Source organism: Zonotrichia albicollis, chromosome 11, assembly GCF_047830755.1.
Source record: "Zonotrichia albicollis isolate bZonAlb1 chromosome 11, bZonAlb1.hap1, whole genome shotgun sequence".
Taxonomy (NCBI): domain Eukaryota; kingdom Metazoa; phylum Chordata; class Aves; order Passeriformes; family Passerellidae; genus Zonotrichia; species Zonotrichia albicollis.
In genome coordinates this window covers 23,352,417-23,378,157 of record NC_133829.1, presented here as the reverse complement: position 1 = coordinate 23,378,157, position 25,741 = coordinate 23,352,417, and the positions used below count along the sequence as shown (strand labels likewise).

Sequence of the window (25,741 nt, the reverse complement as noted above, 5' to 3'; positions counted from 1 at the left end):
AGTTTACAGTCTGAGTGTCCAAGAATTCACCTGACAGAAATGGTGGAACTCTGAACTTTCCATCCAAACATGGAGCAAAGACCCAAACAAAGTGGGGTGGGGTGTAAATATAATTTTTTATATTATTTTTGTTGCCAAATGAGGAGAATGAAGGGGAAGCTATGGAAGAGCTGAGTTTCATGGCACATTGTATTTAAGTTCTCCATGCTTATCTGCAGAAATTCAGGTTATTCTGAACTGTAGCCAATATGTTGGACTCTATCAAACATCAAAGAAAATGGGAACAAACAAAACTGCAGGAAAAGGCTTTCAGAGAAAGATTGATAGCTACATCAAGATTGGTGTTTCTTAAAATAGTTTTTTCATTAGAAGTTAAAAAGAGAAGCATTGAATGGTCCAGTGCAGTCTTTTTTAGACAGATAACATCAAAACAGTGCTGGATTCCATTGTTCCAATGTGAAAACCACAAGTGAACTCCTGACAGGGAAGAAGGGTGAGTTCTGCAGTCAGGACTACTTTGATACTTTGACCATTTTTACAGCTGAATCAGCTTTTTTCTCTTCCAGAGAGGAAAAGTGCCTTTACAAATGGACACTTGTAAGACTAAGTAAATCAGTTCTAGAGACATAAAAAAATCAACAACTGAGCAAGAAAAATTACACACTGGGAGCCCTTCCAGAAACTGCTAATATCTCCATGGAATGGTGTGACCCTTTAAAATCCCGTCTTATCTCAGAGGGAAAAAAAAATCATCTACAGAGAAGTAAGAAATACAGGCAGAAAAATGCAACAAGAAAAATTCACTGTTAGGAGTTACAAAACTTCAATGTTGGACTGTCGAAGGGACTTCCTGTTCTGAAGAACACATTTTTTATTTTTACTTTTATTTTTTTTAAATTTAGGAATATAATTTGGAGACTTTCTATTTTTTACATTAATAGATTCACTGTATAGATCTAAACAAGGTTTAGGAGTCCCAGGAACATAAGTTTGTATTTTCTATAATTTAAAAAGTTTGAAGTCAAAAGCATTCCAATGTCTTTTGTTGAATGCAAATAAATTCTCATGGCACTTCAATTGATTCTACACATATAAACACTCCCAAATTCTAAAAGCAATTAAAAAGTTCAAGTTACCTTGTGTTTCTTTTCACTTTCAGCAATCATACTGCCAGAGTGCTCTTTTACAAGATTCTCCTACAAAAGAGTTATGCGACAGCAAGGAAACATTTATTTGATTTCAGTTGTTAAAAATCTTATTGGTGTAATTACAGAGCACAGTCTATAATCACAGACTGTTACAAAGTTCACACAAAAATATGAAAAATATGACCAGGTTTAGTACAACCCCAGCATTCAAAAGTCACTGAAAAAAACTCTGCAGTTCAGGGAACTTTTTTTCTTTAGCTAGTTAAAATTACCAAAAATAAAGGAGAGTTTTGTTTTGTTGTTTGTTTATTTATATGTAATCTATAATCACAGACTGTTACAAAGTTCACACAAATCTATGACCAGATTTGGCACAACCCCAGCATTCCAAAGTCACCGTTTTTCTGTTCAGTTTCATTTCTTACCCAGCTCCTCCCACAGCACAAGCCCAAGCCACACCTCTCACCCCCACTGCTCAGGGAATAAAAAAACTCCACCTTTTCTTCCATTTCTGCTCTCAGTAGTTCCTTAAGGGAGGACAGTTCCCTTTTCAAACATGACAGCTCATTTTCCTACAAACCATTAAATAAAGGACAGGGTTAACTATGCACAGCCCAGAAAAAGGAAAACAGTCCCAGGTGAGACAGTAATTAACAGGATACTCATTAGATACACAAGATATTTCTATGTGCTTTTCAGCCCTATACTTGAAGCTTTGCTTTGGCTTGTTTAAGAAAGACTGAAGCACTGTAAGAAACAGGTATTTGATCAGAAATGTTCAAGGTAATACCTTAAAACAGTTGGGAGAACAGAGGTGAAAGGGCACAATCTAAATATTTAAAACTAAAGTTTCCTATTCAAAGTGGGGAGTCAGAACATGACACAATATCTGGAGGAGCAGACACAAACACACTGCTACCCCTATTTATTTTTAGAAACATTTGGAGTTTTTAGTGCCCAGAATAAGATCTGTTGCAGCGGGTTGGGTGGCACTGCTACTGGTAAAAATTCAAACCACACTGGAAGAGTTCCCAGAGAATGTCTCTGGTGGGAAAGACCCCAGAGGACAGCAGGAAAAAGAAACTCTCTAAGCAAACTGAAAAAAGACTTTTAGAAGTCACAAACTGACTGAAGATCACATCTTTTGTCTCTCTGTGCTGTTGGTGGGCAAGAGGGAGGGATTGGGAAAAAAGGTGTTTTAAGGGTTTAGTTTAATTCTCATTACTCACTATTAATTCTATCAATAATAATTTTTTACACTATTTAAGTCTGAATCTGCTTTACCCTCAAACTGGTTTTCTCCTAATCTTTATCTCAACTCAGTCCTTGATTTTTTCTTTCCCCTCCTCTGCTCAACTACAGCAGAGAAAAATGAGTGATGTATTTTTTGTGTGTGCCTGGCACTTAGCCAATATAAAACCACTACACAAGGACATCAACCCCTTCACTGAATTATTGACCATTGGAAAGTGCTCCTTACCAGTGCTCTTTCTGATGAGAATTGCTTTTGCTGTTTCATTTTATATACTTTTAACTCTGCATCTTTTTCTTCAACCATTTTATCATATTCATTCTGTGGTAAAAAAACCAAACCAACAACAAACTCAAAACATGTGACTACATGTTGCAATTATAGAGTTATCCAGTCTTAAAACATCATTTTTTCAAACCAGGCTCTTAAGATTCAGAAAGAAAAGATTCATTGATGCTTCTGCAGAAACTGTAAAACAGGAAATGCTCAATTCAACTATTATTTTGTGGACTGGCAGAGAGTGCTTTATTTCTGTGCAGCAATATGTGCTCAGCACTAAGAGCCAACTGTGCCATCTTGATTAATGTATCTGCTAAAGATATTGCAAAATGAGGAATAGAAAGGTAAACTAAAATGTGTCAGGCTAAACTGCTGACAGTCACTAGGTAACCTCTGAGAAAGAGGCCAAACTGATACTGAAAAATATTGCATTCAGATGGTATCAAAGGAAGCCTGAACTGAAAAAGAAATCTAACAACCCCAGAAGTTTAGATTATTGAAATTTATCTGCCCATAGGAATGTGTTCATAATCTTCAAATGAATTTAATCTTAGATGATGCAAAGTGCAGCATGTGTTCAGCTTCCTTTTCCCAGACTCAGGCCTGTTTCTGCTTTTGAAAGGTCATTAATGTGGTGTCACAAGTTATAAACATGGTATTGACATGGTATCACCCATTGCAAACCACAGCAAGCAGGAAAATCTCTGACCTTGTGCTTTTCCATCAGTGCCATCATCTCAGTTATCTTGTGCTGACATCTGCCATCAGTTTCTCTCTGTATCATTGCAGTTTCATCACAAAGCAACCTCATCTTTTCTACCTGTCAGTAATAAATTGCATTTCATTCATCAACATAACAATATATTTCTTTTAAATCTCAATTTCTTCTTCCCCCTGTGGGTGCAAAGTTTGCAGTCCCACTTGGGCTTCATTTGCTTTTAAGATCCCTTTCCAATCCCTCATCTTTTCTGCAGATTGTTAAAATGGGCAAGATCAAAGGTACAGCCATGGCAGGCAAGCTCACTGCAAACCAAAAGGCCATTTCAAGCACTCTGCCCTAACACTTCTTAGCATTGCTATAAAAAAAGTGTGGGCAGAAAAATCCTAATGTGGGAGAAGTTATAATCTAATTTAACTGGGCTGACTTTATACCAAGGGTGAAATTTCTTTAAACTATATCTTGAAAGAAGGAATTTTTAATGGAGTTCTCATTGTCAAAGACATATTCAAATACTTCATCCTAAGCACCTAATGTACTAAAGCTTTGCTCACAGGCAAACACAACAAGTTCCATTTATATTGATAAGACTGAAATATGAGCAAGGACTCTGGCCAATAAAGCTTCAGAAAAACATTTTAAACTTAAAAAAAAGTAAACTGCAGTAAAAATTAACAGCTCTCACCTCTTCACGAAGTTTATTTTCATTTACTTTTCTTGTTTCTATGTCTTTTTTATAGATGTCAACTTCTTCCTTATGTTGCTTGTTCATATTTTCCATCTCTAACTGCAATTTATTCACCTTTTGAGAAAGCAGAATTGCTGCTGTTATTTGTTTAGGAATTACAATGTTGATGATTTTTTCTTACCTCTTATTTTTGAGCACAAACACTGTTACTTTTCAGGTATGATTCAAGTGTTTCCTATTTAAAAGTTCAGGTTTGTTTTTTTTAATAAAGAGTTGAACTTTGGCCTGAAGTGAGTTAGAAAATACTCAAAGGAACAATGACAACAGCACAATGGGGAAGAGTGCCCTAAGCAGTCACCCTAAATGCTGTGAATGCCTCAGGAAAGAACAAACACAGATGTTTGGTTTTTCTCTCTTGTAAATCTGTATCAGATTTTCACAGGTTTTATGGTACATTTTCCTCCCAGCTGTGCATTTTGATTACAGTTTTTCCTTTTAACTTTATCATATGAATATTCTCAAACACTCCACTTTTCTTCAAGTGCAGTACCCAAAGCTGGACACAATATTCCCATCAGAGGGATTGACACTGCAAAACACATTTAAAGAACAGACTAAAAAGAGTAATATTTACATATATATATGTATTTTAAATGCTTTTCTGTTACAATGAGGTTGCTGAACCCTGTTCAGTCCACTATCAACAACAACAAAAAAAAAAAGTAAGGAATGGATTAGAAACATCATTAATTGGAATTTGAATCCTTCTCTTAAATGCCCAATAGTCAGTGCCCAATGATTAAAATGGAAGCATCTTCTAAAAACTATGAGCTCATTCCTGCAAAGTCTGTATCCCAGATCCATAAACCAGCTCAGAATGTATTTAACAAGTATTATCATTACTTACACTGGGAGCTAAAACCGCTCACCTCATCCTCTACATGATGTTATTTAAACCTACCTTCCCTTCATAAGTATTGCTTTTCTTGCTTTCTGCAGTAATTTTCTTTTTCAGCACCTTATTCTGTTGAAATTAAACAAAACAAGCATTACCTTAATAAGTTAATAGAATTATGTCATGGTTTAACTGCATCAAGAAATTCCAGCTTTCATCAGGCAAATAACGCTCTGTTGTGCAGCTCAGGTTCCAGAACAATTCTTCAAACAAATCAATGTTCAGCTAATTTCTGTGATAATTACTGTTTCTTCGTGACCTTAGGAAAGGCTCCTCCTGAGCAGCAGGGAATAACAAATGAGGTGCAGAATGGGAATTAAAACTAAGATGCTGCTGACAGAAGGTGTGAAGATGTCATGACCAAAAATACAAGTAATTTATTTTTACAGTGAAGTTACTACAGTTTGTGCCAGAGCAGAATTTTTTTCTACTAGTGGTAACTGAGATACTCATTACAAATACATAAATAACACTATGCACTAAATGAAAAAAAAAATAGAAGTTTATTAAAGATATTATTTTTGCAATTGCTTTTTTCAAATTAAGGCTCATTTAACAAATCAAGTGATTCCTAACATGACTCCCTAATTTGCTCAGGGTCAGGATAAGAAAGGAGAATTTTTAAATTACATAGGTGTATCTAAAGACATCACAGCAGACACAAACCTGCTGAAAAGGCAACCCAAAGTATAATGTGTTTATGTATTTGTGACATTAAAATCTCTACACACCTCCTGCTGTAGCTCTTCAATGCATTTGGTTTTATTTTCCACCTGCTTCTTTAAATTATTCATCTGAAAGAGATATTTCAGACATGAATTAGTAAATTCTACAAATTACTCCCTGTGTGAGCAATTCCTGTAAATGTTCTCAAACCTGCACTTGCACCAGTCTGGTTTGTTCCAATAGGACTGAAACACCAGCTGCCATGTTAGAATAATCAGAGTTTTAGCCATAAAGTACCACAAGATGTTAATTAAGAGCAGTGAACCAGTTCTTTAGTGATTATAGAGTTAAGAAAGAAGAAGAAAAAAAAAACCCAGTATCTTCACAATTTCAAAAATGCACTTGTATGAAGTTCCCTACATCCATGAAAAAATGAATTTTCCCAATTATTCTCTAGAATCTTCAATGGCTTTTCCTTTCTTGAAATTTCATTTTCAGTACTCTTAACCTGAAATTACAATTGTAAATCTTGGACTTTTACAATGAAATTTTGAAATTTTGCTGAAAACCCCAGGTTGCTTTGAACCAATAGAAAGAAAGTAAAAATGTTTGAATCTATTTAAGCTAAAACTCACACTACACAGAAAAAGATAATCCAGAACCCTTCCATCACTGAGTGGGTATATGAAAAAACAGAAAAGCAGGTTCTCTGTTTGCCTGAAAACAAACAAATCTTTAATATTAAACTTCCAGCAAAGAGTGAACATCCCAGTGACTGTGCTTGTCTTTTGAAACACCAGGGCTCACATGTGGACACACAATGGCACAGCTGGCAGCAGCTGGGAAAGAAGAAACCTCTGGCAGAGATAACATCCCCCAGGCAGAGCTTTGCAGAAAAAACCCCAACAAAGATTTTACATTGAATGCTGTCCTACAGGTTCTGTAAGATATTTTCATGACACAGGACATACATTTTCTTCTCTTTCATCCAGTGTACTTTTCATCTCTTCACCTGTCTTTGCCATTTTCTCCTTCAAAGACTCCAGTTCATTTCTAAGTGCCAAATTAACAAGCATTAGTAAATATTTCCTTATTGCCTTTAACTTATTTTCAGTACTTCTAACAAACCCATATTTTATTTTCTAAAAAGAGCTGCTAATGTTGATGGGAACTTCATAAGCTGCTCAATGAAAATGTTCTTAAAATGCAGCAACATGCCCAGTAAGTCAATATGTGAACTGTCCATACTTCTTGTAAGTAGGAAAAGATGTTCCAGGAACCCAAGGAAAATCCATCCTGACCTGGACTATTGCAGTGCAGCTCTGAAACATGGGAGCTGCCTGTCTATTGAACTGGAGATACAGAGAGTAACTCTGATCCAGTTTTGCCTTGTCACATTTCATCCATAACCTTCAGCTTCCATTTGAATTTCCTTCACACCTGAGATGTCTAATGCAAAACAAGACAGCTCCTACTGTGTAATACAAAATGATGGCAATCATTGTTCCTGCAGCAATTGGTATTTCTAATCTGAGAAAATTTCTACTTGGCCAACAGCAATTCTGAATAGTTTCTGTTTAGCTATGTAATCTAGAAAAACATTAATCAAAGTATGCCAGAAAGCAGCATATGAACACAATTAAGTATTTGAGTCTTCTTCCTTTAACAATATCACTTATTAATATTTGTTTTTACTTGCCTTAGCTGGCTATTTGCCTCTTCTAAATTTTCAACTAACTGCTTTGTATTTTCTTCTTTTTTCTTACTATCCTAAATAAAGACCCATGTGTCAGCAAAGAAACAAAATTCAATGTGACTTCTTAAAAAATTCAAAGACATCCAAAGCACACTGACCTGCTTGTTCACAAGTGTAAATACACTTCCTTTCCAATTCAAACACAAAAATTAGCTCAGGTGCTCTACAGACCCAAGTCATGTTGCAGCTCATCATCTAATTTGTGAAACTGAGTAATTTGTCAAATTGAGTATTGTCCTTTCAAGAAAGCTGGAAGTTTACAACTTGCCTCTTGTTGTTCTTGCAGCTTCTGGAGTTCTGCAGCCACAGCATTTTTCTGTTGTGCTGTTTGTTCTTTCTCTAGTGAAAGCTTACTGAGATACACTGTTAGCTGTTCCTTCTTTAACCTAATTTAAATCAAATGCCCAAGAGGAATAAGAAGATGTACTTTGAAATCTCCTTTTTAATTAAACACACCCATTATCAAGTGTTATTCCATGCTAAAAGAAGTCCAGGCCTTTATCTACAAATATAAGCTTTGCCGCAGAGTCAGAGAGATGTAAAAAGGTGACAGAAGAAGGAAAGAAAATCAGAGTCAACTTTTATATAAATATAATGGTTAGCGAAGATTATGTATTTTAAAGCAAGATTAACTATGAATTCAGAAACTTTCTCTTCTTGTTAAATAAGTCAGAGAGATATGGAACAACTACATATGCCATAGAATACATACAAATAGAGAAAGTGGAATTTAGAAATGTAAGTATATAATTAATGGCATATATGTGGTTCAAAATTTTCATAAGCAAACAATCATAGTTCATTTCACTGTGGATTAAAGCAACTTCTATATTACACCAAAACTAATTCAATATTATATTTTTAAAATGGTCATACGCCTCTTGTTCAAGATCTGTTTTCAGAGCTACAAGCTGCTTTAAATAATCTTGTTCCTTCTCAGCTGTACTTGTCAGCTGTGCTTTCAAATCCTGCAATTCTTTCTGCAAAATGAAAAGGAAGAGTTTTGAGTATCCATGTGCAAACTCCAAATGCTGGAGGTTATCAGACATGAGCACAAGGCTTTCAGAAGAACCCAACAACATCCATGCCATGGATTATCCAGATTGGATCTTTGCAGTCTCTGCTGGGATCTGGAAGTGGTGTGAGATAGTGAACTGTGACACCGGTGCTGTTCGTGTCTGTCCCTTGCTGAGAGTTTCATTACCTGGGCTGTACAATTAGGGTGGGACCCTGCTCTGGTGTTGTTTCTATGTATAAACTTGTATCCAAGTCATGATGTGCAACTGCACTATTTCTAAAAACATGTTACTGTTGCTCTGCTTCAGACCTCTCTCATCTGGAGAGCATTTTCATTTCTCTCTCCACATTTTTCTCTCTCTGCATATTTTCTACAGTAGCCTCAAGATTCTTCTTCAGTAAAAGTCCTCCAATTTGCCCATTTTAGAAAATGAGTGAAACTCAGTTCAGATCACTCAATGCACAGATTATATCAACAAGCAGACACAGTAAAATGCACTCATCATTTCACACAATCCTAATTTTAGTTGATATGGATTCTTGTTAGGCTTGTAAATATAAAATCATAATGAAAATAAACCTTTGTTAAGAGTGTATTTCATATAGCTTAGACTTCTGTGACAGAAAATGGGCCTGTGTCAGAGCACAGCAGGGTTCACAGAGGCCAGAGCTAATTACCTTCCTGGAAGGAAGAAAAAATGGGAAAACTTTATATCCAGAGGGAGTGGCATTTGAATGGGCATGAACAAAGAAGGAAATAACCAAAAAACTTGGGAAGGAAAACCAAAAACATGGGAGACAAGAAAAACCAAAAGCACAGGAGACAGGACAAACAGAGGCAATAAAGAAGTTCTTCAAAGAAAACACTGAAATTGTGTGTGAGAAAGTTTAGTAGAAATGTTAAGGTAGACTAGATGGAGTTTATTTATGGCATTTAAGATACTTACAAAGCAAGAGGAATTTCATATGAAGAGCAAATGCCATGAGATTAATAAAATGAACATTTACCAGAGTTTCTGACAGCTCTTCAAGTTGCACTTCTTTATCACGTTTCACTTTAGTCATCTCTTCTACAGCACATGGAATGTAAAATAATTGGAACAGAAATGATTTTTTCATATTTAGCAGGCAGTATAAAACATTTCTCCTTTTGCAATACCCAGTTCTCAAAACTTGTTGGATTAATTAAGAAACTGAAAAGCTAATTCATGACTTAATCTAAATGTAGACTTGAGAAAATGATTCAGACATTAGCAAATCTATATCTGAGGAGAAACTAAATATTTATCTTATATAAAATTTAGAGCCTATTATGTTTTCCACAATTATAGCTTCAGATAAACCATGGACTGTAAGACTAGAGTGTTCTCCAAATATTGATGCACCTGCATTGTTCCAGAAAAAAAATCTGAACTGCTGAAGGTATCAGATGGATATGCTGAGAAAGGAAACTAGTTGTTACTAACTTCCAAATGGTTTCTATGTGCACTTTCACAATTCTGGTATTTTCTGCAAGTATTCAACAGCAAGGCAGAGCTCTTACTCTGGGGACTAAGGAGCACATTCCTAGAAACCACAGGATATCAAACTGATGATATTTAAAGACAACCCCTGCCAGCATCATTGCACTTCCAGCATGGGCAGGGTCACAGAAACCTCCATGGGAGGGTTTTATCTCTGCTGCAGAAGTCACTCCTGGCACCTGCAGTGCTGCTGCTCTGAGCTGCAAACCAAAATTACCTCCAGAGGAATTCATGCATGAATGATCTGACTATTGGAGCTGTGCACAGCACTGCCCTTTGGCTGCTGCCAGTACCAGTGACCCCCAAAGAAAAGGGATCAGCTGAGTAAAAATAAATCCAGGCATTCCTGACAGGTAGAGGTACTGTAAAATCATTTCCCAGCTACCAGAGACAGTCCATTTCCAGACAACAGCAGAAAACATTTTTATTACTGCCCAGCTCATTTCCTGCCTTTCTACAAGCCTTACCCAGTTCAGCAGATTTATTCTGGAGCTCCAAGGTAAGTAGCTTTGAATCATCTTCAGATTTCTTTAATCTAAGAAAATGGTAAATTAAAAACCCCAAATGTAGAGTACAAAGCACTGCATTTGAAACTTACAGGACAAGAAGACAAAGTCTTCCCACAAGCACTTTAAGAACACTTATCTTTCAACTGGCAGGTGATAGATCTGCCTGCAACACACATCAAATTTCACTTTTACAACCTCAGAACAGTAGACATAAAAGTAAACAAATATATACCTACAGAAATCTGTATTTCTTAAAGAGAGAATTGTGAAAATTGGAGGGGGCAAAAATTTACTTTTTATACAGTATCAGCTATCACAAACAAAAAAAAAATTACATTAAACTCTCTGCATTTAGACCACTGTGGGGAAAAAACCTCCAAATTTCAGCTTCATTTCCAATTGTTATTGATTTTGTCATAGACTGCAACCTGTAAGATCACTCTTGGAATTTAAACTCATTAATTTACCTATTTTGCTCTTCTTGCAGCAAGCTTTTCAAATTGGCAACAGAAGTCTCAAACTCCTCTGTCAGGGCTGCAAGCAAAGCCTTCATTTTTTTACATTCTTCCTCCTGCTCTTCCTTTTCTCCAGTGACCTGAATTAATGTTTTCACTGTAGTCTGGAACTCAGTTTCCAAGTTCTTCTGAGTAACCTTCAAGACATGATATCATTTCTAAACATCTTTTGCAACAAAGAGCTACAGCTGTTTCATGTCTAAAGTATCCATAATTACTTATGCAAATACTCAACCAGTCTATTCCTACTGTAAAACTATAAGCAAGGGGTACCTCTGCCTTTTGCAATGAAATTTTAGCCTCTTCCAGCTCTGCCCTCAAATGTTCTTTACTGACCTGGGATTCCTTTAACATTTCTTCATTATGTACTAAACAAAAAAAGATGTTTATATTTTAAAAAATACGATATTTACTAAAAAACACTGTTAAAAATGGAAAATTACATACATTTAAAGAATGTAACAAAGACAAATGGTACTAATATCATCTACTATAAAATAATATATAAAATTTGAATATAGATGGCTTAAATATTGTAAATCAAATTCTGAAAAGTTTCCTCAGTGACATCTGCCTGACCGTACATTTGCAAAACTGAAGCAACATATTTTCCCCTTGCAATTTTCAAAAGCTCTCACTGCTTGACTCACCCTAAAAACTGCCCTGCCAGTCCTGCTCCCACATGAGCAGCTCCTGCTCCAAACAAAAATAAGGCCTTCAAGGCCCCAAAATTCTGCTGCCAACGAGCAACAGAATAAGACTATCATGGCCCTGTTTCCTACGCTTCTATAAACAATTACATCTAATAAATAAACAATCATAAACAATTACATTTAAATTCTAGAAACAATTACATTTAAACACAGCAGGCAGAACGCTTACATTTTGCTTCCATTAAGTCAGCAATCTTATTTTGTGATGTCTGCAGCTCAGCCTTGATGTCTTTTATGACATCATCTTTTTCATCTCTCTGTATGGTAAGAGCTGAAATCTAGAAAAATGCAAGAAATATCATCATGAAGTCTGGGAAAGGGACAGATATTAATTTTCATTTGTACCCAGGTATGATAAGCAGCCATTTTGCTGTTATTCAAGTTAGATTAGACAGACAGACAGACAGACAGACAGACAGACAGACAGATAGATAGATAGATAGATAGATAGATAGATAGACAGGCAGACAGAGATAGATAGATAGATAGATAGATAGATAGATATGCAGACAGATAGATAGATAGATAGATAGATAGATAGATAGATAGACAGAAAGACAGACAGACAGAAAGACAGACAGATGGATAATATTTGTCTAGATATAATCTTAGCCAAATATTGATCAAGTCACATTAAACAAAAAAGTTCTCCAATTCAAAACCAAACCATAAATTCCAGGAGACTAAAGGTACTGAAACACCAGTAAACTTAGCAGAATTTGACTTAAATGCAGCTTCAGATGTTATTTTGTCTTTTTTCCTAATACCCAGAAACACTTCTTGGCTCTTGCATTGCCCCTTTAGGCACAAATAAAGCTCTACATATTAGATGGTAAAATGAGCAAACCTGCTTTTCCTTTTGACTGACTTCCAGTTTGCATTCTTTCTCAAACTTGTCCACTTTTTCTGCTTCGTCTTTTACTTTGGAGATACAGTAACATCCATAGTTAACATTCTAGCTGAAATATACTACAAGTTCAATAAAACTTCCACTTTAAGATTGCTTGGAATTGTACAGCTGTACCATTTGTTTCCCAAGAGTAATTGCTGAGGCAATGTTTGATTTTATAATCAAAATACAAACAGAAAAGAGCATGTGAAAATGAAACAGGAACATACCAGGCTGTACAAACAGAGAGAGAGCATTTAGCTAAAGTTTCTGTAGCTATACACTCGTGCATTATCATTTAAATAAGCAAACTATGGGAAGTAAGTATTGATCTCTAGACTGTACTTCACAGACAAAACTTCAATTTTGAGTGACTGTTTAAAAATAAAGTTCCAGCTTTGGCCCAGTGGAACAGCAACAGAAGGGGCCAGGCAGTGACCAAAGGCAGCAGGAATAAAAGAAGGGTCCCAGTGTCTCAGTGTGAGCTGCTCACCATTCCAGCACTTCACATCTGCCTGCCCTGACACCGCATGTGTAACACAAGCTGTGAAGTACAAAACTGAGCCAGCTGCATAAACTCAATAAACAGAATTCTCACATTTGAAACTCATTTCCAATCTGTCGTTCTCTGCTTGCACACGAAGCTCTTCAAATGCCACTGTCATTCTCTAAAAACAAAATTTTATATTTGAAGTTCAATACTGGAAACCCTGGAACTTCTCCAGGGGCTGCTGCCCACCTCAGCCATTCTGAGGAACCAGCAGGAGCTGAAACAGAGCCCAAAAAGAAGCCAGAAGCCAGAAGCTGTGGCAGTGACCCAGCACGAAGCACACATCACCCAGATCACAGGGATCTACATCCCACACACTGCTGCACCTTCTTCATTGAATGTGTTTGATATAACACAAAAATAATTCTTGAAAAGGGATTGAAAACCCAACTTCCTGCATCACACATGACCTGATACCCACACAGGATGGATACAAACAGTATCCCAACATAAACATGGAACTCAGCTCAGCTCACATAACTCACATGCCTTTCATCTGGCTTGCTCACTTACTTCTACGTTGCTGTGAAGTTCCTCATACAATTGTATTGTTGCTTCCTTTTCCTGTTCATCTATCAAAGCAAGAACATATGAGAAAATTTTTCTTTTGAACAAGAATGCCAGCTGCCCAAGTCATTATACTTAATCAGCAAAATGAATTAACAAAGGAATTATCAGCTCCATTCTTACTAAATAAGTAATTATGAAACATGGTGTCAAAAGTTACAGAATCTAGGGAAAATGTGTATTTCATTGAAACATTAAGCAACCTCAACTTTTAAATTTCCTTCCTAAGATATTTTTTTCTGTGAAAAGTGTAATTCTGGATCAGTTTATGTGACAATGTTAATTATTACAGTATTAATGCTGTTGAATAATGATGTATCAAAACTGTTAGTATTTATAAACTGTAATCTAGGGTTTAGCACTGAATTTTTTCCTATCAGCAGATACCTATAACCACAGAGCTGTCATTATAAAATTGCAACACTCCATGTCCATTTTTTCCTTCTTTCCTTTCACTTTTGTAATTGATACTATTTTTTCCTAAGAAAACAATTAAAAAGAGAACAGTAAAAGAAACAGCTATCAAAAAAGAACAGTACAACTATATACAAGTGTTTCTAGAATTAAGGCTAAAAAGAAATAGACACTTCTTAAGTATCCAGGATCAAGTTAGTAAAATTCTAATGATTATAATAACAATTCTAAATTGCATATAAAGTAAAATTCCCAATCAATAACATATTTTAAAACCTCAAGAATTTAAACTTCAATAAGTTATCCAACTGTCTTGGCTTGTTCAGTTTCATGAGAAGAATTCCAGTTACTCATTACACCTTGGGGTTCAGACCTTTTTTCCCCATAAATGTGTGATGGCTGAAAACAGGAAAGGTCAGCTCTGGAAATTTGTTACAGAGTGCTGGGGATTTAGAATAGATTCTACTGCCTAAAACCAGGCATGAAGTGTCACTTCTCATGTCTGAATACATTCCCAGTGTGTGGCTGGGACTGCAAAGCTTCAATGGGCTGAGCAGCCTTGGGGAGCCCTGCCCTGCTCTGCAGTGGCTCCAGTGCCAGTCGGGGCTGTGGGCACTGCCTCAAACCTGGAGCAGTGTTTGGGCACCCAAGGAGCTCCCAGGCTGGCACCCTTGCAGCAAACAATCTCACTGCCTTCTAAAGCCCTCTGCATTCAGCACTACAAACCACAAGTCTGTTAGACCTGGGGCTTCACTTCCAATTTTGTGAGCCACTTAAAATTCACTTCTCATTCTGAGAGCCACATCCAGTAGATCTCAACTGGAGAACTTTTCTGAACAGCATGAGAAATTTCTTCTTCTTGCTTCTGTTTTTGAATTTAGAGCAAGCTAGAAGTACATTTACTCTGATAAATAAAAACTAAAACAGCATTTACATTTGCTGGTCTTCTCTGTGAAGCGAGTGCAGGTTTCCTTGAGCAGATTACACAGATGCCTCGAAGCAGCAGCTCTAAAGGAGGGAAAAATATCATGTTTGCACAGGAGTGCACAGTACTTTGTGTACCTAAGGAGTAACAATGGAAATTACCTTCAAAATTTAACAGCTACAAAAAATTGCCAACATGGAAACTGATTATTTCCACCACAAAAATATATCCTTGGTTCTATTACTTACTCTTTCAAGAGATCTTTATTTTCACATATCTCATCTTCCAGTTTCAAATGGAGTTTCTCATTTTCAAACTGATTTCATGGGGAACAGATGCAAAAAGACACTGTTATTGAAAAATATATTAGAAATGCACTTGAACTTCTCAAATCCCTCATTAAAAAGTCATTTGGGGCATCAGTAGACAGAAGTCTGTTTTATCTGGAATTACACGCTGAGTCATCTTTTGCATGAAAGATGCAATAATTAATGAACAATAATTTACCAGCAAATGAGACACTTACAGGTATATTCTTCATACACACCCTCACACAGGACAGGTGCCTGCACCTTCTCAAAATAGTCATTTTCTCAAGGCACAAACCAAACTGCAAGAGTCTTTAATATTTAATTGTATCAATAATAGTGTCATACTGAATCAGGAAGCACTGAACTTCATCTATTCAATGTACACTATACAATACTGGCCTGCAGTTCTTGAATGGCTTTATTCTGTGCTTCAATAATCTTTCTGTTCTCTTGGAGTTTTCTTTCTTTATGGTTTAGTTCAGTTTCCACAGTCAGTTTCCACTGCTTGATCTTCTCAGCCTCTTTGTAGAGTTTTGAGAACAATTCATTCGTTGTTTCTGGATTCTATTAAAACAGGTTCCACAAGTTAATCTCAAATACTATCTAATTAATAGTATATAATATCTAATTAATACTGTTGTAGATAATGTATTTATCTCTTAGAAACATCACAAGAGTAATATTTTTTCCACAGATGGTGATATAAGCTTATATATATGATCAGGAGCCCAAGTTTCAATCTTTGTGCATCCTCTGTGTATGTATCAAAAGGCATTACCGAGCACACAGGAGAAACAAATACAATGAAATATCCCAAACCCCCTTCAGACATCACCAAATAGATGGGCTTAAAGACATGGATAACTGCAGTCCACCAAAATCAATAAAAGTTTTGCCAGAATTATCAGTGAAGCCAAATTTCCTTCTAGCAGGTTCTTCACCCCATTTCTGTCCTCTCCTTCTGACAGACACTGCTGAGTTAAGTAAAAGCAGCTTCAGAGACTTTGCCCAGGAGTACCTGTGATATTGCCATGAACACACACAGAATCACAGAATCACAGAATAATGAGGCTGGAAGAGACCTCTCAGATCATAGAGTCCAACCTATGCCCTGACACCTCAACTACAGCACCAAGTGCCATGTCCAGGCTTTTTTAAACACATCCAGAGATGGAGATTCTACCACCTCCCTGGGAAGAGCATTCCAGTGCTTCATTATTCTTTTAGTGAATTTTTTTTCCCTAATATCCAACCTATCCCTTCCCTGCTGTAGCTTGAGACTCCGTCCTCTGGTTCTGTCAGTACTGCCCAGTGGAAGAGACCGACCCCACCTGGCTCCAACCTCCCTGCAGGAAGCCGTAGAGAGCAATAAGGTCACCCCTGAGCCTCCTCTTTTCCAGGCTGAACATACCCAGCTCCTTCAAACGTTCCTCACAGGGCTTGTGTTCCAGACCCCTCACCAGCCTTGCTGCCCTCCTCTGGATGTGCTCCAGCATCTCAACGTCCTTCCTAAGCTGAGGGCCCAGAACTGGACACAGCACTCAAGGTGCAGCCTCAGCAGAATGAGCAGGGGCAGAATGAGCTCCCTGCTCCTGCTGCCACACCATTCCTGATCCAGGCCAGGAGCCATTGGCCTTCTTGGCCACCAGGGCACACTGCTGGCTCGTGTTCAACCGGCTGTCACCAGCACCCCCAGGGCCCTTTCTGTCTGAGCACTGTCCAGACACACCGCCCCTAGCTCGTATAGTTGTAGGGGATTTTTGTGGCCAAAATGTGGAACTCAGCACTCGGACTGATTAAACTTCATGCTGCTGGACTCTGCCCATCCATCCAACTGATCTAAGTCTCTCTGCAGAGCCCTCCTTCCTTCCAATAGATCAACACAAGCTCCCAGCTTAGTGTCCTCTGCAAATTTACTCATGAAGGACTCAAAGCCCTCACCCATGTCGTCTATAAAAATATTAAACAGAACTGGTCCCAGTACAGCCCTGAGGGACAGCACTGGTGCCTGGCTGCCAGCTGGGTGCAGCACCATTCACCACCACTCTCCGGCCCGGCCATGCAGCCAGTTCTGAGCCCAGCACAGAGTGCTCCTGTCCCAGCCATGGCTGCAGCTTCTCCAGGAGTGTGCTGTGGGACACAGCGCCAAAGGCCTTGCTGGAGCCCAGATACACAACACCCACAGCCTTTCCTGCATGCACCAGGCAGTCACCTGCTCACAGAAGGAGCCCAGGTTGGTCAGACATGACCCACCCTTGGTAAAGCCCTGCTGGCTGGGTCTGATAGCCTGGCCATGCTGTGAGTGCTCTGTGATAGCACTCAGTGTGAACTGCTCCGTTATCTCACCTGACACTGAGGCCAGGCTGACTGGCCTGGAATTACCAGGATCCTCCTTCCTACCTTTTTTGTACATGGGTGTCACACTGGCCAGTGTCCAATCATCTGGAACCTCACAGTGAGCCACAACTCCTGATAAATGATGGAGAGAGGCTTGGCAAGCTCATCTGCCAGCTCCCTCATCACCCTGGCATGGATCCCATCTGGACCCAGGGATTTATAAATATCCAAGTGTCCCAGCAGTTCTCTGCTCACGCACGGAGCAGGAAGGAAAACCACCACCCCTGTGCCCTTAGAACACCTTGAAAGTGCCCTACAAGCAGTGCTCGGCCAGTGGTTGAGGCAGGGAGAGCAACACACGAGCCCTAAGGGCCCTTTGGTTCACTTACAACAGCCCCAAACACCATCCTTGTTTTGGCTGCATCACAGTTTTGATACAGTCCTGATGGTACTTTAATAGCTTAGGATTAAAAAAGTCTAAAAAGTTGTCAGGGATATGAAAAACAGCACAGGGAGCACAATAAATGTGTTTTATTTTGTGGTAGCAAACAGTGTTTTGTAGCTGCAAAGTACAGAAGCTATTGCAAAAAAAATGAGCTGTACTGAATTGTGCTAAAGCAGAGATGTGCTGGTAAAGACACTGTCAAGAGAATCCAGTGCTTGAGGAAACCACTGAATTCATTGTTTTACAGATAAAATAAAGCCAGAATAAAGGCAATTGGGATAATCCACTTCAGTTTTCTAAAGAATACTCTGACTTCAACCCTTCTGCCCCTCAACAGAGTATTCAGAACCAGTTCCACAAGGATACTTAAGTGTTTAAATCTTACTCTAATAAAAGCTCATAGACTTTGCAGACACTCCAAAAAAAGAAAAAACAACAACAATATTTCAATCACCTTAATTTTTAAAGATTAATTTCCAGGCATGTTCACTAAATCACAAGCATCTCCTCTAAGTGATTCAGCTTTAAACAGGAGACAGAAAACATCATTCCCTTCTGACTACTTCCTTTAGCCCTGAAATATCTACTGAATAATGCTTTAGGCACTGTTTGGGAACAAATTCAAAAGACCCCAAGGAATTAGATGTGCAGAGTTGATACTTAGCTGACCTCTTCATCTACTTCAGAGCAAAGTTTCACTTGCTGTGAAATTGTATCTGAAACATGAAGAGATTTTGATCAATGTATTTCTAAAAAAAGTAACAGGGATACTGTATTTAACAGTTACAGACATGAAACTGTGAGACTACTCATGAAAATTAAAACTTGACAATATATAAAAATCTAAAGAAGGTGCATGGCAAATATTCCAATCGTACCTGAAGCAGTGATTTCGCCACGGCTCGACACATCGAATGGCAGCTTAAATTCATCATCCGAGCATCTGTTAATACCCTGCACAAATTTAAAAATTAGTTCCTTAAGAGTAGATTTGCAAAGGAGAATTATAAAAGCCAGAAAAAATCCCTACAGATGAATGTGAAAATAGAATGTGTCATTAATTAAACAGCTGCCTACAATTTTGGGTACCAAGGTATTGGTAATGGCTTTGGAGCTCACTTCTTACTTCCCAGTGGTTGATCAAACCGTTGGTGTCCTGCAGTTTGATTTATAGACTGTGGCCAAAGGGGAGCATTCAACGCAGGGAACTCAGTAGTTCCTGCCTGTCTGGGCACTGGTGCATGGCAAAGGACTCAAGGAGAAAAATTACTTTTCTAAAGACTTCAGTAGTTGATATTTCTTTTTTGCTTTACTTCCAAGGGCACTTCTAAACCATATCTGATTATGTTTCAATATGAAAATACCCTTTTACAAGTTTTTGAAGTCACAGAAGTTCATCCTGTAAACAGCTAACTCATCTGATGTCAGAATATCCTGTTTGAATCTCAACATATTTCATAAGGAGCTTTGACATGAAAAAATAACTTGTTGAATTCTCATAACTCAGTGTGGGGACAGAACATTTTCACTGCACACCTCATCTGGTGAGACCAAGACACCAATGCCAGTGCGAGCATCTGAGTGGGGCCTGTGGGAATCCATAAAATCAGAGAGTTTTGGGGAAGCTGCAAAAGGCAGGCCTCAGAGACAGCAGAACTGTGATCAGAGCCAAGCAGCAGCCATGAGATAGGTCAGCAGAAAAATTATGCAAAAATTAGAAAAGTAAGGACAAATAGAACAGTGGTCTGTGTATTAATGCTTGGCTGGAATAACTCCCTAAGCTACAGAAAAGTTTATCTAGCAAGGTATTAGGAAGTTCTAAGCTTAATAATGGAGCTCTGTGCATTGTGTTTCAAGGCTTACAAACAGGTATTGTATTCAAAAAAGGCAAGCATAGTTTTAACCAAAGGTACCTGTGCTTATAGTGGTTGGATAGAACTGCTGTCAATATGCTTTTGCTTTGTGTAATTGGTCAAAAAACTTTTGAAGTAAGTTGTCACATTAAGTTCTTTGTCTGCTGCCTGGGATGTGAGCTGCTGGCATCTTCCCATTGTCATAACCACATAATGAGACTGATGCTGGAAAATAAAACAGCTCAAGGCAGTTCCTCAGCAGCCCCATCCTGTTAGTGATTTGTACACAGAGCCCGGCCAGCGATGGAGCCCAGCTCGCTCTCTGGGCTGAATTATCCACAGCAAATGCGGACTTACAACACAGAGCGGATGCTCCAGAAGATGATTCCCTTCAGTTTTGAGAGAACACAACAACAAAAGTCTTTGAAATTCAAACCAAAGATGTCTGTGCATGTGCGACTCTAGGCATACGCACAGAAATTAGTCCAGTGCAGGAGCCGTCACGGCCTATGCAGGGGCAGGTGTGTGTGTGCTCCAGCCCGGGGCTCTTTGGGGGCAAGGGGCAGGTGTGTGCGCGTTCCAGCCCGGGGCAAGGGGCAGGTGTGTGTGCGCTCCAGCTCGGGGCTCTGCCGGGGCACTCCCCGGGCCCAGCACTGTCCCCGTGTCCCCGGGGAAGGGCCCTGCGCTTTCCCCCCGTCCCCTCCTCAGCCGCGGCCTCCAGAGCAGCACAGCCCGAGGGGGCGGCCGGGGGGGAGGGTGTGTGGTATGGGCCGCCCTCAGCGGCCCCGCGGCCGAGCGCTCACCTGGGATCTGCCCGCAGACACTTGCCCAGCGCTCAGGCGCGGCGGCATGAACAATTTAAAGCGGTTTTCCTTCTCCATGGCTCCGATAAAAGGGCGGGCGGGGCGGCCCCAGCTCCCGGCGGCCGCTGAGGGCGGGCGCGAAGGGCGGGAAGCGGCAGCGGCCCCTCAGCGCGGGAGAGCTCTGAGGGGAAGGGGGGGTCCCGCCTGCACAGGGAATAACTGCGGGAGCCCAGTCCTCCCGTGGGAAAAATGCTTTATGACCAGTGTTTTATGACTGCCTTTTCGCAAATATTAAAATGAATATTATATGTGTTGTGTCCGAAAGTTATGCTGTATTAATTTTCTTGAGTACTGTGTTAAATCTAGTTTTAGGGTATAACATAATGTAAAAATAAAAACTATGCTATGTGAGATACTTTATTTAAAGAAAGGACTCACAGCGAGATAGCGGCCACAGGACACCTAAATCTTTCAGAGAAAGAGAATTTATTGCTCTCTTATCTGAAGAAACAAACTTCTTCCTGCCTGCTCAGCTATGAAGATGCCGTCAGGATTCAGAGGAAGAAGCTGACACTGATCAGACAGAATCCTGTGTTTGAATGGAATTTATGCATCATGTATGAGGGGTATGAATATGCAACAGACTATTGTTTTTAAGGGTTAATCCTCTGTTAATGTGTGTCCTTTTTCAGGCTTATGCTGCGCAGAAAAAAGTTACCCAGATGTCTGGAACTCTTTGTTTCTATTATCTCATATTGTCCTAATTCAAATTGCCCAACATATTAATACTCTAATTATAAAAGTATCTTACGTAGCATAGTTTCTATTTTAACATTATGTTATAACCTAAAACTAGATTTAACACACTACTTAAAAAAATTAGTACAACATAACTATCTAAGACAACACATACAATATTCATTTTAATATTTCTGAAAAGCCAATCATACAATATGCATTTTTCACACAGGGAATGCAGGCCCTGGAGGCATCTCCTGAAGCTGGCACAGCCCCAGCAGATGGCATCGTTGAGGAGGGGCTGCTGGGGGTCAGTTTGGAATAACTGTGCTGTCCTAGGGTGACATTAGGATGCTTGTATCCCCAGCTGTCTGTTCTGTTTATGCTGGATATTATGTTCTGTGCCTTCAAGACTGGCTCTGAAGAGCAAAGTTTTGTTTTGGTTTTGCTATCAGCCGCTCCCCCATGGCTGGCAGGACACAGAGACAGGGCAGTACATGGTGCTGCTTTTGCTTTTTACTTGGCTTTTTGCTTTGCTCTTGCTTTTGTTTCTGCTCATTAGTTAGTTTAGCTAAGCAGTCTGAATTTTTCCCTGGACTGTTTTCCTTTCCCTTTTTTGGAACCACTCAAACCTGCTCTGGACTGGGACCTGGGAACACTGAGAGTTTGCACCTTGTGGCTGCAGCAGCTGCCCCAGCACCAGAGGGACTGATAACAGAGTGACCACTCCCAAGAGAGACTTTCTGAATTTGTCATCTTTTTCAGAGTGGTGAAAGAGTGTTGTCACCTGGTATTGTTCATTTTGTGTGTTGGGGGATGTTTTACCTCTTAAATAAACAGGTTCTTTCCACTTCTCTCCAAGGAATCCTTCCCAAACTGGCTGGGGGGAGAGGCCATGTGGGTTTGCTTTCTGGAGGAGCCCCTTTGGAGGTTTTCTCCCAAATTTGCCCTAAACCAGGACAAAATTTGGTGCCCAATGTGTGGGGCTTGAGAGAGAGTGGAAAAAACCCTGGTCTGACAGCATTTTGGTTGCCATTACTCTGTGTTGTTATAAAGCAGTTAATGGCCATGTTTTCTGAATTCATAATATCTCTTGGGGTGGAGGCTTGCATGCATTTCTGGTCCCTAGGTGCGGAGGATCATTAATGGGACATCACACCATGATCAATATGATCAAGCCAATTTATTACAAAAAGCAAGCCATTTTTATACTGTTCTCTATTGTTCACACTTCAAGCTAACACGTGATTGTTTAAATCCTTTTTACACACGCATTTTAATATTTCAGGTAATTTTAGTTATCTTTCTTCTTCATGCATCTTGCTGCAGGTTTTCTTGTCTGCCTTTGCATCCTGAACCATCTGCTGCTAAGCGTGTTCTTCTTCTTTTGTGTCCTTCAAGGGCATGGTGACCTTACTCAGTTTCTATGAAGGCTGGATTGTGCATATGTTGCATATGTCCATTGTCCTGCAAAAACCCCCCAACACTCCTCCCAATGCTTTCTGGTCATTCAAGTGCCCTTCAGCTGACTGGTTTCATGCTTTGAGCTTCAGAGAATTGCCCAATCTTTCTGAAGCTCAAATAAATATCATATTAGTCAACATCTTAATTGTGTTTATATCTCACAGAATTGCCTTTTCTTTTGTCTTTGTCTAAGACTGTTGCTGTATGGAAATCTCTGGGGGATGGTGGACATGTCAGATGCTGCTGGGACATCCCAGAGCACTTGGACCTTGGCTCTGCACAGGAGAGCTCTTCATCTCCTTTCCCTCTTTTCTTCCCTCTGGGCATGGAGGGAGTTCCTGACTTCAGCCTGTGACTCGTGTGTGCAAAGAGCAAATCTGGGCAGAATTGGGGCAGGGAGGGTTTGGGGGGACACTGGGATCTGTGCTGGGCACAGAAGGTGTTTTCCATTGCTCTGAGGCTGTGTGCTGTGGAAAGTGGATTTAATATGCACCAGAGGGATGACTTTTGCATTTGATGGAGCTGTGCCTTCCCTTGGCTTTGTTGGCTGAAAAGATACAGAGAAGCACACACAGAGCTACCAACTCCTGGATTCCAGCAGTGTTCAGATAGAAATTCCAACAGGAGGTAGGGTCAAGATGGGTGCTTGCCTTGTGGCCAGCCTTCAATACCTCTTGGTCTCCCTTGGCCCTTCCCCCAGATGGGACTTGGGCTCATTTGGTCCCTCAGGAACTGGGCTGGGGGCTCCAGAGGTGGCTGTGGAGCATTGCCTGTGCTGTGCCAGGGACTGGCAGCCACTGCTGGGCTGGGATAGAGGCTCTGGGGGGATTGGGGTTCCAGGGCAGGGCTGGGCAGGGCTGGGGTTCCAGGGCAGGACAAGGCTGGACCTGCCCCTTCCTCCACCACACACAAAATGTTTAGAGCCAACAATCTCCTCCAGTCTGTCACAACAGGCAATGCTGGAAGTGAAATCCCAATTGTGGCATGGGCACCTGGCTGAGAAGGACAGTTCTTTTCCATAGGAAGCAAAGCACAGAGCCTCAGTGTTTGGAAGGCAGGTGAGAGTCTCACTAGGCAAGGCCAGCCAGAGTTTTCAGGAATGGCAGATTTTTGTCTGGGAGCAGTCTTTGGATATAGGGAATTCTGGAGGTGGAAGTCCAATCTCAGCCATGCGTGCCTGGAGAAGTAGGACAGTTCTTTCTCACAGGGAGGAAAGCACGGAGCCTTCCCCAGTGTTTTGGGGACAGATGGGAGGTTACTCTCCTGAAACCATTGCCAGCCAGATTTGTCCTGACAATATTCCTATGGGAAGAATCCCTGGATATAAGGAAATTTGGAGGTGAAATCCCAACTCTGGCCATGGGTGGCTGGAGCAGAAGGACAGTTCTTTTCCATTGGGAAGGAAAGCACAGAGCCCCAGTGTTTCAGCAGCACATAAGAAGTGACCCTCCACATACAAAGGTCACTTGGACCAGTCAGGCAGTCCATGGGAGGCCAAACCAGCAGACCTGTTCTGTGTGCCCTTGGTTTCATGGGGCGCCATAGTGTCACAATGGTGCCTTGGATCCATGGGGCCCCGCAGTGTCGTAATGGTGACTTGATTCCATGGGTTCCAGCAGTGTCACAATGGCCTCTTGATTACAAGAAGACCTGCAGTGTCACACTGGCCCCTAGGTACGATGGGGTCCCACAATGTCACAGTAGCCCCTAGGTGTCATAAGGCCCCACAGTGTCACAATGGTACCAAGGATTCCATGAACCCTTGCAGTGTCACAATGGTCTCTGTGGCTCCCCAGGCCCCACAATGTCATGGGACTCCTCTGTTCCATGAGGTCTGCAATGTCATAATGAACTCTTGGATCTTGTGTGTTTGAAGTGTCGCAATGGACCATTGATGACAGGAGGCCACTCTGTGTCACCCTGGAGCTTTGGTTCCATGCAGCCCTGCAGTGTCACAAAGGCCTCTTGGTTTCATGAGGCCCCACAATATCACAATGGTCCTCCCAGGGTCACAATGGTCTCACTGGTTCCATGAGGCCTCACAGTGTCACAATGCTTTGCATATTCCATGGGGCCTGATAGTGTCACAATGGTCTCCATGATTCCATGAGTCCCCTGAGTGTCACAATGGTCTCTGTGAGTCCATGGTGTCCCTCAGTGTCACAATGGCCCTTTGGTTCCATAAGGCTGTAAAGTGTCATAATTGTCTTTGCATGGTTCCATGAGGCCTTGCAATGTCACAATGGACCTTTGGTTCCATGGAGTCTCGCAGTGTCACAATTACCCCTTGGTTCCATGACATCCCAAAGGGTCCTAATGTCCTCCATGGTTCCATGAGGCCTTGTAATGTCACAATGGACCCTTGGTTTGATGGGGCCTCACAGCGTCACAATGATCCCTACATTCCATGGAGCCACACAGAGCCAGTACAGTCCCCTTGGTTACATGAGGCACAGCAATGTCACAGTGGTCTCCATGACTCCATGAGGCCCCACAGTGTCACAATGCTCCCTTGGTTCCATGGGCCCTGTGCTGCTGCATTCCCCCCTCCCCTTCTCAGGCCGCCCTGCCAGCTGAGAAATGCTCCTTGGGGCTTGGCCTTGGCCAACAGCCCCTGGGCTCAGCTCCTCTGCAGCTCATCACAAACACTGTCTGCTCCAGGCACTGCTGCTGCCCAACCAGCTCCTGCTTTCTGTAGGAGCAGCC

The 25,741-nt window shown here is 40.5% G+C and overlaps 1 protein-coding gene and 1 long non-coding RNA gene across 2 annotated transcripts; both read right to left on the bottom strand.

Annotated features, from left to right (window-relative positions):
* Window positions 1-1,127: 1,127 nt before the first annotated feature.
* Window positions 1,128-15,458, bottom strand: LOC141730549 (synaptonemal complex protein 1-like). The gene is made up of 15 exons (XM_074549068.1): window positions 15,333-15,458; window positions 15,094-15,167; window positions 13,692-13,750; window positions 12,587-13,296; window positions 11,909-12,017; window positions 10,979-11,163; window positions 10,470-10,537; window positions 9,488-9,549; window positions 5,772-5,834; window positions 5,047-5,109; window positions 4,083-4,199; window positions 3,389-3,499; window positions 2,629-2,721; window positions 1,646-1,720; window positions 1,128-1,196 (listed from the first exon to the last, which is right to left on the bottom strand). The coding sequence occupies exons 6-15, from the start codon at window positions 11,062-11,064 to the stop codon at window positions 1,128-1,130; spliced, it is 807 nt and encodes a 268-aa protein (XP_074405169.1). The 5' UTR covers window positions 11,065-11,163; window positions 11,909-12,017; window positions 12,587-13,296; window positions 13,692-13,750; window positions 15,094-15,167; window positions 15,333-15,458.
* A 27-nt stretch (window positions 15,459-15,485) lies between these two features.
* Window positions 15,486-20,965, bottom strand: LOC141730605 (uncharacterized). Its single transcript, XR_012582209.1, has 4 exons — window positions 20,834-20,965; window positions 19,056-19,131; window positions 18,847-18,893; window positions 15,486-15,959 (listed from the first exon to the last, which is right to left on the bottom strand). It is a non-coding gene; the product is annotated as an uncharacterized LOC141730605 (long non-coding RNA).
* Window positions 20,966-25,741: the final 4,776 nt, after the last annotated feature.